Below are 15,973 nucleotides of genomic sequence, written 5' to 3'. Positions count from 1 at the left end.
AGTGCCAAGTGTAAGGAGATATCTGTCTCAAAAGGTAAGGTGGCAAGCAATAGTGGGAGACATCTGATGCTGACTACTGGCTTCTGCCTACACATGCTCGTGCACAAACACAGAGGAACACATCAGCAGTTCGTGTGTCATCCTTTTGCAGAGGCCATGATAATCCCTGAAGTGAGCACACACAATTTTTAATTTCTACTCCCCTGCCTCGGCCTCTTGAGAAGCTGGGGTTATAGTGATGAATCATTTAAGTTTTCTTTCAGGGAACACTCTAGGGTATGCTAGGAAATGGTTACTAATCTAGTTTTGTCAGATCTCTCCAACACCAAGGTCTATGAGACACAGGATTCCAGGCAGGACCTGAAGCTATGCTCTAAAGGTTGTGTCTGAAGGGATCACACAGGATCTGTTGACATTGTCCCTGGTGTTTCCTGCATGTGTCAAAAGGGATTCCTGGAGAGCCTTGTGGTTGTCATCCAGGCAGTAAACACGGTGTGTATTATTTCAGGTCCTGGGGCCATCACTGTGCAGGAAATGAAAAAAATTGACCAGGTGACACTCTTTGTTGGACAGTACAAGAGGAGTCAGGTAGATGTTGCAGTTTCTAAGGAGCTGCAGAAGGCTTGACTCTATTTTGGGGGGTGGGGGTTGAGATAGGATTTCTGTGTAGTTTTGGTGCCTGTCCTGGATCTCGCTCTGTAGACCAGGCTGGCCTCAAACTCATAAAGATCTACCTGGCTCTGACTCCCAAGTGCTGGGATTAAAGGCCTGCCCCCCCCCCCCCCCCCCCCCCCCCCCGCTTTCCCCTTAAAGAATGGGTACAACGCTGAGCCATTCGTCCTGCTCTGAGAACCGTGGGCAGGTCTGGCATACACCTGGGCTAATGCATACAAAATGCTTTCGTGTGATTTCTTGCATCCATCAAAAGGAGAAAAAGTGTGAGAGACAGCAGTGCTGGATATGCTGCCCAGTGGTAGAGCCCTTGGGCCTGGAGTTCCATCGCTAACAGGGAGCGTGGTGGGGGTGGGCAGGGGCGGGGGTGTTAAAAGGCAAGGGAAGGTCGCCACTACCATTGTCATACTAATCCAGCCTGACACGTCAGCCTCTCACCCCTCAGCCTTGAGTCTAAGACCATAGAAATTTAACACCAACCACGTAAGTAATTTCAAGCTTTCTGGGTAGCTACGTTACACTGCAAAAAGAAACGTGAAAGTAAATTAAAAAAAAAAATCTATTCTGCGGAACCCAATATAAATAAAGTACCATTCAATATGAAATTAAAAAATTAATATTTCCACGCTAAGCTTTTGGGTCCTGCATGTATCTCACAATTAAAGCACACTTTACTTCGGACTTAGTTTGAAGCGCACGAGCACTGCCAAGATGACTGATTCTTCGTGCCTATTCGTTCTTCAGCTGAAGCCGGGCAGAGCCGCCCCATTGCCTCAGAAGTGCTCGGGTGGTAGTTGCTTCCTTCACTTCACGGTGCCGCGTTTACTGATCCCGGGTCAATGCAGACTGGGACCCCAGACTCACGTGGCTCCGGAGTTTATGGCCGGTAGCCCGCCCCGGGGTCGGAGGCAGGCATCCTGCAGCCTCTGCCGGCGCTGCACAGCCGGATCATTCCCAGCGCAGCCCCAACACCCGCAACCCGCAGACTCTGCTCGCAGGACTGCGCAACTGCCACGCGCACTCCCCAGCGTCGCCTTCTCATGGCATCAAGCGCATCAGCTGCGACGAAGGCGGGACTTCCGGGAGCTCCGAGTCACAACTTCCGGACGGAGGCGGAAGCGCCTCTAGGGTCTACGCTCGGGAGTCCTGGGATCGCTGAGGGGCCACCGGGGCACAGTAGAGGGCCGCCGGGGTTGGACCGGCAGCGCTCGGGTGTCAGAGTTGCGGATCTGAGGGATGAGGAGGGGCCATGGCCAGCGACGGGGTCAGGAAGCAGTTCTGGAAGCGCAGCAACAGCAAGGTCCCGGGCAGGTGGGTGTGACGGGGAGGGCCGGGTCGGGGTCAGGGGTCAGAGGTCAGGTGGCTGTGCTGTCCTGATGGACAGCGGGTGGAGTAGGAGTCTGGGGAGGGGAACCTGGGCTCCAAAGGGCCGGGGGGATCTTGGGCTCCGAGGAGACTGTTGGGCGATGTGAGGGGCTCGGGGTGGGAGTGTGGGGGTCGGCAGTGGGGGCGTGGGGTCTGGGAGGTGACAGTGGCCACATCTAGGAGCGAGGAGGACGAGGAGCTGCCCCAAGTGTCTCCAGAGCCTGGCAGGTTCTCTTCTGCGAAACTCCTTGGCTCCCTGGGGAAGCTGGAAGGAACTGACGCGGGTCATGCCCTGGAGAGTTTGGTGGAGTCAGGAAACTGGTTGGGGAGAGGCAGCGCCTGTCGGGGAGTGTGTGATGGTTTGACCACTTGATTGGCTTTCTTGTCTCACTAGTGTGGGCTGGTGCTTTTGCTTTCTGCGTGGAAGCGCCTTGTGAATTTCTGTGTTCCTACCTTCTAGACTTCAGTCTTTTGACAGCAAATAATACCTGGGTGCAGTCTGGAAGCTGTAGCGCTCCAAAGTCCTTCTGTGATTGACTATAGCCTGAAGCCTCTCTAGGCCTTAGGTCATGAAGAGACCGTGCACGGAAAATACCTAAGGTCAACTCAGCCACCGACTAGACCGGTGTTTCAGACAAGCACATCTCAAGATTTCAAACATAGTTTGTGCTGTTCCCAAACCAAAGTCTGAGACACTGACATTTCAGATTGTGATGGTATCCATCTCTCCAGCCCTTAAGATTTTGACATTGAAGTAACTTAAATAGAACCATTCATTAGCACAGAAAATAGGCCGCGCTCCTATACTTCATAAGAGACCCCATTGTGTGAATGTTAAGGTTGTAATCTTTGACATTCACTGCATTGAGCTATAAAATGTACTTTCAGAGTGGTTGGGAGTTAGCAGGAGTTAGCAGGGGTTATTGACTGAAGGGCCACAGAGACTTGGAAGATGGACGAAGTCCTCTGAGGTGCCCAGACACTGCATTTTTACTGTACCAGGACTGGACTTGCTCACACAGTTAAGAACTGTTATGAAAACCAGTGCCATAGTTTTGAGATGAGTGGAAGATACTGGAATAATAGTGAGGAGGAGATCCTGTTGTCACAGGGACAAACATGAAGAGCCTACTGTCCAGATAAAAAAGTGCCATGTGGCATCTTGAGGCTTTGGTTTTCCTTAAGTGTGAATGGTAACTTGTTAAGAGTCAACTGAGATATAAAAGTAATGGAGTTGCTGTGTGGAGTTACAGAAGTCAATGACCCTTTCCATCAAAGACTGTCTCGTGTGTGTGTGTGTGTGTGTGTGTGTGTGTGTGTGTGTGTGCTAGAGCTAGAAGTGGACGGAAACGGCTCTCACAGACCATACACACTCGCAGTCTGCTGACACCTTGCTTTCATGGCCCAAGAGGGAATGCATTTCTACCTCTTTAGGCTACTCTCTTTGTGGTCATTTGCCATAGGAAACTAATACAATTCCAGTCTTTTCAGCGTGACCCCACGTTACCAAAGACAGACTTCTTTCCGCTTGACTTTCTTGCCCTGTTGCGTCATATCAGGTCCTTTTGAGAACAGCTCCCATGTCACAGAATGATGGGGAATCTTGTGACTCGCTAGAGGCTGCTGCTGAGGACAGGACAGGGGAGAGGCTGGGCCCAGCAGAGAGCCTGTGCGGCCTTTGTCATGCTCTTCTGCCATGTACCCCTCCCCTGTGGCAGTGTTCCTGTTTTGGGCGGCAGTCTGGGCGTCTTCCAGAAGGAGAGTGTGCAAAGGTGTGCCTCATCCTTCCTGACTTGTTCGGTGCCCACATTCTGGTTTTTCACCTGTCTAGTGCAGGGGTCTTGCCTGCTCTTTCGGGTGGACCTCATGCTTGTTGTCTGCCACCAGGGAAGCTCTGGGAGGAGACCACATAATCTTCTTACCTCGGCGTTCCCGACAGTGAAGGGAGCTTTGTGTGCAGATGGTGGATGGAGTCCCAGCAAGCACTTGTTGCTCCACCAATATTTGGTCTACCACGGATTTGTCATTTGCAAAACGTGGCTTTGTCCTCTAGGCAACACTCACCAAGGCTGGCTGTTTCTCTAGAAATGCATGTCACACACAGATGTTTCTTTGTGCTATCTCACACCTTTATAACCTGGCTGCTGCTCAGCTTTCTAGCCCCATCTCCTGCTCATTCTTTTTTGGAGCTGTGCCTTTAGCAGTGCTGGTGGGTTTCGGCTCTAGGGTCTTCCACATCCTGTGCTGTACTGGCTTTCCATTTTCATGTTCGTTTAGCTGACTGGAATGCTCCTCCCCTCCTTTTGGAATGTTCCTTCCCTCTTTTCACTCTTCACACTTCATCTGCAGCCTGCTTCCTTAATGCCTTGCCTGTTCCTCTGCAGCTGGGACTCAGGCACCCTTTCATGTACTGGCTTCTTCATTAGGCCACGAGCTCTGCCTGTTTAGAAAGTAACTCCCCTCTCATCTTCATTGATAAAGATTGAGAAATGGTGGTTGATCCCAGCTGTCTTCCACATTAGCCTGGAGTGAGAAAAAGATTTGGCAAAGAGAGTTGCATGAGAGATGACCTTCCTGTAAGACCTTCTGTTATGTGCACTTCCTGGTCTTTGGATGTGTATTTGACCGAGTCTTTCTTAGAATTTCCCTTTCTAGATGAGCTCACATACAGAAAGACTATACCTTCTACCAGGAGGTTAAGGAGCTGAATGGGTTTTAGCATCTCTTCCCGTGATCTGTGTGGTAGTCTCCAATGTATGCCATTCCTGGAGCCATTAGTTTCTGTATCTGTAATGGGAGGGGGCTACATTATATCAGGTGGCCATGACAGCCAAGGGAAAATTTGCTTGACCCATGTCTCAGTTAGGGTTTCTATTGCTATAATAAAACACCATGACCAAAATGCAAAATGGGGGGGAAAGAGTTTATTTGGCTTACACTTTATATCACTGTTCATCATCAAAAGAAGTCAGGATAGGAACTCAAACTGGCCAGGAACCTGGAGGCACAGCTGATGCAGAGACCATGGAAGGGCGCTGCTTACCGGCTTGTTCCCTATGCCTTGCTCAGCCTGCTTTCTTACATAACCCAGGGCCACCAGCCCTAGGTGGCACCACCACAATGGGCTGGGCCCTGCCCCTTTAATTACTAATTAAGAAAATGCCCTATAAGCTGGCCGTGGTGTCGAACTCCTTTAAACCCAGCACCCGGGAGGTAGAGGCAGGTGGAGCTCTGTGAATTCAAGGCCAGCCTGATTTACAAATCGAGTTCTAGGACTGCCAGGACTGTTACACAGAGAAATCCTGTATTGAAAAACAAACAAACTAACAAACAAAATGCCCTACAGCCCAATTTTATAGAGGCATTTTCTCAATTGAGATTCCCTTCTTTCAGATAACTTTAGCTTGTGTTAAGTGACATTAAACTGCCTAACACAGCCTAGCTCCATTCTTTCAGGTTAAAGAGAGACAGAGACACACAGAGAGATATCTCTTAACCTTCCTGAGAGTGTGATAAGTTAGTTATTCATCCAGTCAATTTTCATTTAACTCATGCTACTTGCCAGCTATAAAACTGACCAAGATCTGTGCTCCGTCCATAGAGCACCACTGACTGTTGGAAAGTGGCAGCCAGCATCAAAGACTGCAGGAAAGAAGGGTGGGTAGCTTAGAGCCAGGAGTGGAGGGAGGGTCTCCCGGTGAAACAGTGGCTGGGGGCCTCTCACTGAGAAGGTGCCTTCTGAGTACAGATCTCTGCTCCTCCAACGGGGCTGGCATGAGAGGACAGGAGTAAGGAACCAAGGTGGCTGGAGCTGAGGGGGAGGACAGGGTTACGTGGTCAAAGGAAGCTGTGGACTAGTACTCTTTCCTTCGGAGTGGGTGGAGAGCCTTGGGAGGGCTTGAGTAGCTGTGTGGCAGGGGCAGGCCTCTGTGAAACAGGGCTGCTTTGGTTGCTTTAAGGAAGAGAGACACAGACAGAGGGGGGAAGGGTGTAAGCAGGGAGACCAGGTAAGGAGGCTCTTGGGACACTTTGAGGTGAGGGGCAGGAGTGGTGTCATTTAAGAGGGAAAGGCAGTAGGCGGGTGATACGAATCAGAAGGCCTGGGTCCTTGCCTCTTGTGGGCCTCTTCTCTCTGGAGCCAGTGACTCAGTTGACTCCCGAAGAGCTGTTGCTCCCTGCCAACCTCACAGTTGGAATTCCTGCCACACTTAACTTTAAATGCCAAGAAGAACCCCCACACATCGGCTTTGCGAACAGAGGCAGCCTTTCAGTGTGGAGCTGATGCTTACTGTTTTAGCACGGCTCCACTTGACTCTGAGTCCTGCTGACAGTAGGGCATGCATGGTGCTGGGTAGGTGAGGGATGGTATTTGGAAGTACTCATCTATGGTGAGGTCCTTCGTTCTTGGGGTAAGGCTGGGGCAGAGGTGCAGCCGCAGTGCTGTGGTCAGGAGAGCTTTCAGCCCCTACTGTTGGGACCTTGAGGAGTGTGAGCAAATGAGACCGCTCAATAGATCTGTTTGAGTCCCAGCTGAAGTGGGAGGGGTGCTGGCATAATGGAGCCATTCAGACGCGTATGAGCACCTTTGACATGCCAGAGACTGAATGCTGGACAGGCAGATATGGCCCATGGAGGCCAGCAGGGAGGGTAAGGGCCAGTGCACACATGAATATGCATACTGACTGAAGTTCTGTGAAGGTCATAAAGGTCATAATTTGGGCATGTTGGGAGAATACCTGACTCCTACAGGGGGAAATGATCACACCCCTTCTGAAGATATTCCGTCTAAGTTGGGACTGGAAGTGGTGAAGGAGCCAGGCTGCCCCTCAGAGATGGAGGGTGGGGTGCAGGGGACAGCTGTGGCTGGGAAGGGATTAGAGTAGCCCAAGCACCCCAGGCTGTAAAGGCGTTGGAGGCATTTGAAGGCTGTGGAGAAGATATTGAAGGTCATTCAACAGGGCACGGTGGACAGCAACACTACTGCTCAGCCTTGCAGAGTGGGCAAGAGGAAGCAGGCAGGCAGTGAGGACAAGGGCGGAGGCTGTTGGGGAGGAGTGGACAGCGTCAAGGCTCTCAAATGGAACTTGTACATTCACTGATGGCCTGGATGTCAGGGGTGGGCATGATCACCAGCCTGTGGCCTGGGGCACAGGTCTGTGTCCCCATCCCTAGAACCTGTAAATAAGCCATGTTACATGTCAGAGGGGAGTCAGCATGTCAGTCAGATGGCCTTGACTAGTGGTTAGTTCTGGCCTATGTGGTGGGCCCAGTGTAACCACGTGAACTCTTGAAAATGGTTGGAGAGAATCAGCATGAGTGGAACTTGGTCCACAGCTGTTGGCTTTGCACAGGGAGGATGCAACCAGATGCCAAGGAATGTGGTGTGGCCTTGAGAAGCCTGGAGCAGTGTTCTGCTGAGAATGGGATTGTTGGTCCTCTAACTGCAAGACTGAATTCTGCCCATAGCTAGAATGAGCAGGAAATGATTCTTCCCTTGAGCTTCCTGCATAGAATGCTGCTGGCCCACATCTAGACTGTAGTCTGCTGACACTCAGGACCACATTCTAACTCTGAGTCTCTGTATGGAGTGTGCTGAGGATATCTGGTAGGGAGGAACTGCAGGTGGCCCTCAGCACCTCCTTCAGCAGAGTTCTGCTCTTGACTGTGGGCTGGATTATTGTGGTTAGCCTTCAAAGGTGCTGGGTAGCCAGCCGCTGCAAAGTACTTTCATTCCCGGGTGCTGGGAGTGAGCAGGGACTCCCCTGTCATGTGCCCTGCTAGTCCGGCCCTGGCACTAAACAGGCCCTGCTTCTCTTGTCCTTCTTGCCCTGTGTTCTTAGAGACCTGTCTCCTGACTTGTGGCTTTGAAATGCTATTCACCTGGTTGGTACCCACATGCGTGCTTCTCAGCATCTTTGAAGCCTTGGAGTTTGCATCCCCATGCGGAAGCCATGGAGCCCATGGGGACTGTGTTTAGGGGAGCAGGTTTCTCTTGAAGTCCCTGTTGATATGTGGAGGGTTCCCCATGTGACTGGGGGCTCTGGAGGCACTAGCAAGTAGTTCTACTGTGTATGTAATTCTTTTTCCTACCCCTCAGTGAGAACTTCATGTTGCCATGTCAAATGTCTCATTTCATCAGCAACGTTTTGAAAATAAATGTGAGTCATATTTTCCCTTGCATGTTTAATATAGCAAATTGATACTGGAATTAATTTTAAATGAAGACAAAATTAAGAAAAAAAATCCCTTGTGCTAGGGTGTTGCTCACAGGTAGAACATTTGCCTGGGTTGGCATATGTGAGGCCCTGGCACATCTCTCCACCAGTCGCAGCAACAAAAGCCTGGTAATGTTTTGCTCTGGTGTTATTTTTTATGTGGGTTATAGACCATGAGGGCAGCAAGTGGACACTCAGCTCCCTGCTGTGTCCAGGGAAAAAGAGGAGTGTGGCGATGTGAGAACAGAAAGACTTGCTCTTCTCTCTTCCCCAGATCTCCATGCTCTAGCAGGACAAGGGCCATGGTAAAATGCCATGATCCTGGGCCAGAGAATGACCTTCCCGTTCCTGTGGCTAGTGCCCCCGTCCGCTGGTGATCCCTCACTTCCCAGTACCTGCCACATGCAGCCCTGCAGGTCCTTCTGTGACAGAGCGTCCAGCATCAGGGACCAAGCTTTCTGCCAGCAAGGGGGCTACAAGGACAACACACAAAAGTGGGATGTGGGGAAAGTCTCTTGGCCTCAGGAGCAGCAGTGGTTGATCATGTCCTTGTAGTGTGGAATCTAGGGATAGATCCTTAAAACTCATCCTTAGAGCAGGGTGTCCATGCTGTGCCTGTACTGTGCCCAGAGCTGGTGGCCAGGCTGTGGGAGTGTTTAATGAGTTCTTGTCTTAGTCCAGTCCTCATAGCAGTTGGTTGGGGAGGAGACTGCGGTTTTCCCCTTTACAGATGAAGCAGACTAAATAAAGCCATGTCACTTGCTCAGAGCTGTTTGGCTTGTAAGCAGAGTCTGGAGGAGTCTCTGTCTACTCTGTGCCCCAACTGTCACAGCACACGGCTTCTCATCCCCACCTAATCCTCTAGCTGTGCATCTCGAAGAAAGCTGACTCACCCCAGCCCACTGGAACTGGTCCTTCCAGGGGTAGCTTGGACTCCCACCAGCTTCTCAGAGCTTTTAGGGTGTGCTGGGCTCCTCAGAGCCCAGAGAACACAACCCCTTGAGCTGCTCGGCTGCATTTGACTGTGTCTCTACGGTTGCCGGATTAGACAAGCAGCTTCTTCCAGGCTCATCCTGGTGTTGATATTGCAGACGACAGGCAGAGATGTCACAGGATCCAAGAGAGTGGGACCACTGTTCTTCTCATTCCTGTGGCTCGTGCTAGGGACTTCTGTTGTGAGTACCCCAGCCTTTCTGTTCTCCCTTTCTGACATGCTGTTTCCTCTTTTCTTGGGATACTGTGGAAGTTCCGCCTCCCGCCTCTCCCCCCCAGCACTGAATGTCACAACAGGGCACAGCTGTGGATTCTCTCATGCACTTAGCATCAGGGCTGAGGATGATGTGACTGGAGAGACAGTGAGGGCTGAGCCTGGCCTTACAGCGAGTCCCTCACATATGCTATTTACTCTCCCTGCATGGCTTGCAGTGAGGAAACGGAACCCTGGCCCAGGGTTGTTGGTCCTCTGTGAGCTGGCTGGACCCTTCTAGATATGCACATTCAACTTAGAGCCCTTCTCTACCTCATGTGAAGCATTGGTTCTGTCCCCTAGCACCTCCTGGATGTACTTGCCCATTCTAGGATTCACCCTCTGAGAATGCATCTCAGCCAATCACAGGATTGCCCATCATGCCCTGATCTGCTATCTTTCTCTACATTCACACTGCCTGCTTCACAAGGACAGTCCCCTTTCCCAGTCAGGGGAACGGTCTTCGTGTTAGAACCTGTGATCTTGTGACTGAATTCTTCCTTGACTCTTCTTTGTGCTATGACCTAATGGATTGTCCACCCTGTGAAAGCAACCCAACAACAGGGATGTCACTAGTTTCTTGCCTCCTTTGATGCTAGCATTGGGTGCTGCTAATATGTGTTATTTGATGAATGTTTCAGTGAGCTGGTCCAGGCAGAGCAGACAGTATTTATGGTGCCCCTCAAGGGAAGGCCATGCTAGGGAGCTTGATGTTTTTCTTTCTTGACTGGTAAAGACTGCTTTGGGCAAAGCCCTAAGGTGGCATGTACCTCAGGGCCCTTCTTTCTCTTTTGGCCATTTCCTCAGTGTCTTCAGCCTGCCCTGTGCTACCCCAGCTCCCTAGATTCTTGGGAACCAGCTACCTCTGATTCTTGGGCTATATTATCACTTCCTACCCATCCTTGCCCTCTCATTTCTCCTTCTCCAGCTGATTTTTGTTTTTGTTTTTCTCAAGGCAGGGTTTTTCTGTGTAGTCCTTGGTGTCCTGGAACTTGCCCTGTAAACCAGGCTGGCCTCTAACTCAGAGATCCACCTGCTTTTCTCTGCTTCCTGAGAGCTGAGATCAAAGGTGTGTGCCACCACTGCCTGGCTTTCTTTCTTTCTTTCTTTCTTTCTTTCTTTCTTTCTTTCTTTCTTTCTTTCTTTCTTTCTTTCTTTCTTTCTTTCTTTCTTTCTTTCTTTCTTTCTCTCTCTCTCTCTCCCTTCCCTCCCTCCCTTCCTTCCTTCCTTCCTTCCTTCCTTCCTTCCTTCCTTCCTTCCTTCCTTCCTTCCTTCCTTCCTCCCTCCCTCCCTCCCTCCCTCCCTCCCTCTCTCTCTCTCTCTCTCTCTCTCTCTCCATCTCTCCATCCCTCCATTCCCCCACCCCCCCCATCCATCCATCCCTTTATCTGTGTAACAGCTTTGGCTGTCCTGGAACTCTCTTCTAGACCAGGCTGGCCTCGAATTTACAGAGATCCACTTGCCTCTGCTTCCTGAATGCTGAATTAAAGGCGTACACCACCATCTCCTGGTTCTTTTTCTTTATTGGGCTGACATTTGAATGGAGTTCCCTTGTGCTGAAAAAGATAAATTTAATCCAGCCTGCTAGGGGCCATGAGGCATCTGCTCCAGGGCACTGTTCCTTGGGCATCTCCCTGCTGCCCTTCCCTGGCTCACCCTGTGATCTACTGCCCTCTGTCTAGTTTGCCCTGCTTCCATCTGAGTGAGAGCTGTGCTCTGTAACAGGCCTGTGACCTGTGGCCTCAGTGATGTACTTCACTTGCTCTTTGGTACTCAGGGGAGCCTTTCTGCTTGCTTTGTTCTGGGATCGTCACGCTATATGCAGGGTGGACAACAGAGCATAACTAATGGCCCCTCAGTGCATTCTGGTAACCAAGGAGTCCTTTTTAAGTTTTCTTTTTCCACTTTGGGTGGGTGGATATAAAGTTTCTGTTCTATTCATGTGAAGCACTCTGAGTGTTTTTTTTTTTTTGGCCTGTGGTAACATCGTCATGACTCATTCCTCCTTCCTTCTTTATAGTGATATCATTTGCATACCATACAGTTCACCCATTTAAAATGTCCACAACGTAAACAAATGTGTGTGTGCGTGCACATGCGCGCAGGTAGGTATACCACAACACACCTGTGAAGTATAGAGGACAAAGTTTGGACATCTGATCTCCTTCCACCTTGTAGGTTCTAGGATTCAAACTCAGGTCTACACTCTTACTCAAGGAGCCATCATGCCAGCCCACACATTCAGGATCCTAGAAAGCATATTCAGAATTATGTAGTTATGACCACAATTAATATTAGAATACTTTCTTTGCCAGAAAGCGAAGCCATATCTCATTATGCCTTACTTTGCACCCCTTTCCCTGGAAAGCAGTAATCCACTCTGTCTCTGTAGTGAATCTCTAAACATTTCATGTACTGTAATCATACAGTACGTCTTGACTGCTTTTTGTTTGTTTGAGACAGGGCCTCACTGTGTGTCCCAGACTGGGTTTGACCTGCCACTCTCCTGTCTCAGCCTCTTGAGTCCTGCTTGACCTCTTTTTGCTTTGCATATTTTTAAGGCTAGTCTATGCTATAGCATGAGACAGTTGAGGTGTTTTTCATTTTACAGTGGAGTTACATCCTGGTGCCCTGCTGTAAGCTGAAAGTGCACACAGCACTGTAGCCTTCCAGACCTCCTAGCCTAGAGGTGTAGTGCACTGCGCAGCATCACGATTTCTGGTCTTGCTGCAGGGCTGGCTGGGAACCGTGGCTCAGTGCTGCTGCTCACTATTGAGAAAGGTGTTGGATCTCACACATATTGTGAGCCTGGGAAAGATCACAGTTAAAGTGTTGTATTGGAAAGTGAAGTTTGGAAATTGTGTCGAGCCATTGTAAGTTGGGGACCACTTGTAGCACAGGATGACCTTGAACTAAGATCCCCTACTGTTATTGTTTTTGCTCTTTGCTCCTGCCACTCAGCTCCCAAATAAATCACACACAAAGGCTTATTCTTAAGTATAAATGCCTGACCTTAGCTTGGTTTGTTGCTTGCCAGCTTTCTTTAACTTAAATTATCACATCTACCTTTTGCCTCTGGGCTTTTCCCGTTCTTTTACTTATGTAAATCTTATTCTTACTCCATTGCTGATTGTGTAGCTAGGTGGCTGGCCCCTGAAGTCCTCCTCCTTCTCTGGCTCCTAGATCTCTGCTCCCAGATTTCTCCCTCTATATATTCTCTCTGCCTGCCAGCCCCACCTATCCTTTCTCTTGCTTTGCTATTGGTTAGTTCTTTATTAGACCATCAGATGTTTTAGACAGACACAGTAACACAGCTTCACAAAGTTAAACAAATGCAACATACACAAAAGTAACACATCTTAAAATAATGTTCTACAACACCCTACCTTAGCTTCCTGATTGCTAGGATTCTAGGGATGTAGCACATACCTGGTTCATTTGTTTTATGACCTGATATTCCCTTATATGGACAAGCCACTGTGGTCCTCTGTTCACCATGTGATAGACTTTGGGCCCTTCCACTTGTTGGCTGCTTGTCATGCTGGGCTTTCTTTTCTCCAGCTCTGTATGACCTGCGTCACTGAGTACTCTGCTTTGACCCTTCTGGTTCAGTGAGGCAGTCCCATAAGAGAGTCTGTCTCTTGTGTCCTTGGAGCTTTTTTCATTAAAAGACTGGTTAGAGATAGAAAAGAACTCTGCAGGCTGCTACAGTACTTAGAGCATATGAGTGTCCTCTCCAGCCCAAGAAGAAGCATCACATACAGCGGCGGTTGCTGAGTTTTCTCCTTGTATCCAGTTCCTTCTGCTTGCTTTTAGATAGCCACTGTTCTGAGCTCCGCGTTCATTCTCACGCATGCTGCACTGGCTGGTTTTATGTCACCTTGACACAAGCCAGAGGCATTTTGAAAGAGGGAACCTCAATTGAGAACATTTCCCCAGCAGACTGACCTGTGAGCAAGCCTGTGGTGCATTTTCTTGAGTGGTGATTGATGTGGGGAGGCCCAGCTTACTGTGGGCGGTGCCATCCCTGGACTGGAGAGCCTTGGGTGCTATAAGAAAGGAGGCTAAGCAGGCCATGAGGAACAAGGCAGTAAGCAGTGCTCTGCCATGGCCTTTGCATCAGTTCCTGTCTCCAGGTTCCTGTCCTCACTGTCCTTAGTGATGGATTGTTACCTGGAGGCAAAAGATGAAATAAACCCTTTCCTCCCCAAGTTACTTTTGGTTATGGTGTTTATTACAACAGTAGAAAACAACTAAGACACACGCGGTAGGAATTTTTGCATTCATGTACACATGGAAAAATGACAGTGTTTTACATGAACACTTACTAGTTACATGTGTTATACATTAACTATACATGGATAGATTATCTCATTGTGGTTAGTTCTCATTGTGGTTAGTGCGTCTTTCTGTTGTGCCTGGTACCTATTATGTGTATACACGCACATACTTTGCCTTCTTTGCATCCATTCCTTAGTTGATAATGAGCATCCAGGAGACAGAGCCTGGAGCCTGCTGCATGCTGGGCAGGTGCTTTATCACTTCCTTAGCATCTTGGTTGTGAGTGTGCTGGGGGTGTGTCTCAGCGGTGGAGTGCTGGCACAGCACACAGGGAACCCTAGCTCTCATGCCCAACCCTGCTAAGATTTCTTTGCTTTTTCTTTTTAGTATCACAAACTTTGCCTAGCTTCTTTCCTTATGTATTTGCACAGAGTTTTCTGTGGCTCTGTGTCAGGACATGGCATTATATCACGTGTCTTTTTCACAAAGAACCCCTAGTGTCCTGGGTTACTGCAGAGTTTTAAAAGATGCATAATTTACTTGAAAGCAGATTTATGGTTTTTTTTTTTGGGGGGGGGTGATCAGGGATCATCCTGCACATATACCTCTGAAGCACACTCCCAGCCATGAATGTTCTTTACAGAAAGGTTTCCTTATCTGAGGTAAGTATGCATGTCACATGCCACTGCTTTTCAGTAGCTTTGGTGAAGTCTTTCTTTTTTAGCAATGCTAGACCAAATAAATGCAATTTTAATAAGATAAAAACGAGGCTCCTTTAAGTCTGAGCTTGAACTTTGTTGGAACATTTTCTACTCAATAAACACAAGTGGTTTTCCTATGAAGAATTAATGAGTTTCCTGCTCTGCTGGGAGGGAAAGGCCTGAAGTCTTTGATAATGCTGCAGAGACTTTTATGAAAATGACATGCAAATAGTGCCCTGCAGGCCAAGCTGCCTACTGTTTTGAATATGAATATATTGGGGAATAAGAAGAAGCATGTGAATGTTGAAGTCAAGATAGATTGGCAGTAGTGACAGGTGCTCCATGTGGGTCACGTTCTGTGTACACAGTGCTACCACTGTGGCTGTCCTGGCCACAGCGTGTGCTTTGTTTCTGTTTGGATGCCAGGCTTTGCACTGGCAAGCACACCCTGCCACCGATCCACACCCGTACCCTGTGCAAATTCTCATTTTGGCTCCCAGGATGGGTAACCAAAGCCCAGAGTTGACTTGCCTCAAACTTTACCAGCCAGTAAGTGCTGGAACTGGAACCTGGGACTTTTTGTCTCTTCATCCTGAGAACTCTGCACCAGTGTTAGGACATCTCTGTAAGGTTTGGCGAAAGGACACTCCAGGTTGTGCATGATCTCAGGAGCTATATAGATTTTCTCTCCCGTGACATACAGAGCACATCTGATTCTCCAGGGTTCTGTAGTCAGATATTCAGGGAGTGCACAGGGCTGTGGGAGCTTGATTCTTGTCCCAGGGTGTTCTAGGAGTTACTAGAGCATTCAAAGGTTGGGGCTGAAATAAGGCTCTTCACTTTCTTGTCTTACTGTGATCAGTGGATGCTACAGGCTGCCAGTTGTGATGGGTCAGCTGAGATGGGTATTCATGGGACTTCTTGTGACTAGTTTGGGTCTCTTTGTAGAGTATTGTCTGGGGTTGAAGAGAGAAAATCTAGTCAGGTGGAAGCTGTGGTGTATTAGTCAAGATTCAGCAAGAAATATTCTCCCCTTTATATCCCATGTGACTGCACTCACCCCTTTCATATCCCGTGTGACTGCTGTAGACGAATTTCTAAGCGGTCTTATTAAATAAAAAACATGGAGCCAAATATAGGGGTGAAAGTCTTAGAGATCAGGGAAATAGTGAGAGCCATCAACCAGCCTTACCTCACCAGCTCTGCAGCTCCCAAAAGTGAGCTGCTTCCTGTCTACTCGCACCTTTATTGCCTTGCTCTTAGTCCAGCTACCTCACTTCCTTGTCACTGCCTGTCTGTACAGACCTCCAGGTCTCTATGGTTGGTACTGGGATTCTTTAATGTGTTACCATGCTTGGCTCTATTCCCTAGTATGGCCTTGAATATACCCTGTTTGCCAAGTGATCGGATTAAGGGCATGTGCTACCACTGCCTGACTTTTGTGTTAATGGCTTGCTATTTCCTCTGATCTACAGGCAAACTTTATTTATTAA

General features: G+C 49.0%; 1 protein-coding gene across 1 annotated transcript in view; it reads left to right on the top strand.

Annotated features, from left to right (window-relative positions):
• The first annotated feature begins 1,766 nt into the window (after nucleotides 1–1,766).
• The window catches only part of Tbc1d22a (TBC1 domain family member 22A), a 304,315-nt gene continuing 290,108 nt past the window's right edge, over nucleotides 1,767–15,973 (top strand). Inside the window, exon 1 of the mRNA XM_028878158.2 lies at nucleotides 1,767–1,983. Coding sequence (XP_028733991.1) covers nucleotides 1,922–1,983 — 62 coding nt within the window. The 5' untranslated portion in view covers nucleotides 1,767–1,921. The remainder of the gene's footprint in view (nucleotides 1,984–15,973) is intronic.

The sequence above is a fragment of the Peromyscus leucopus genome, chromosome 20 (genome assembly GCF_004664715.2).
Source record: "Peromyscus leucopus breed LL Stock chromosome 20, UCI_PerLeu_2.1, whole genome shotgun sequence".
Taxonomy (NCBI): Eukaryota; Metazoa; Chordata; class Mammalia; order Rodentia; family Cricetidae; genus Peromyscus; species Peromyscus leucopus.
Note: the sequence above shows the minus strand (reverse complement) of the source record. Positions and strands in the feature narration are given on the sequence as shown.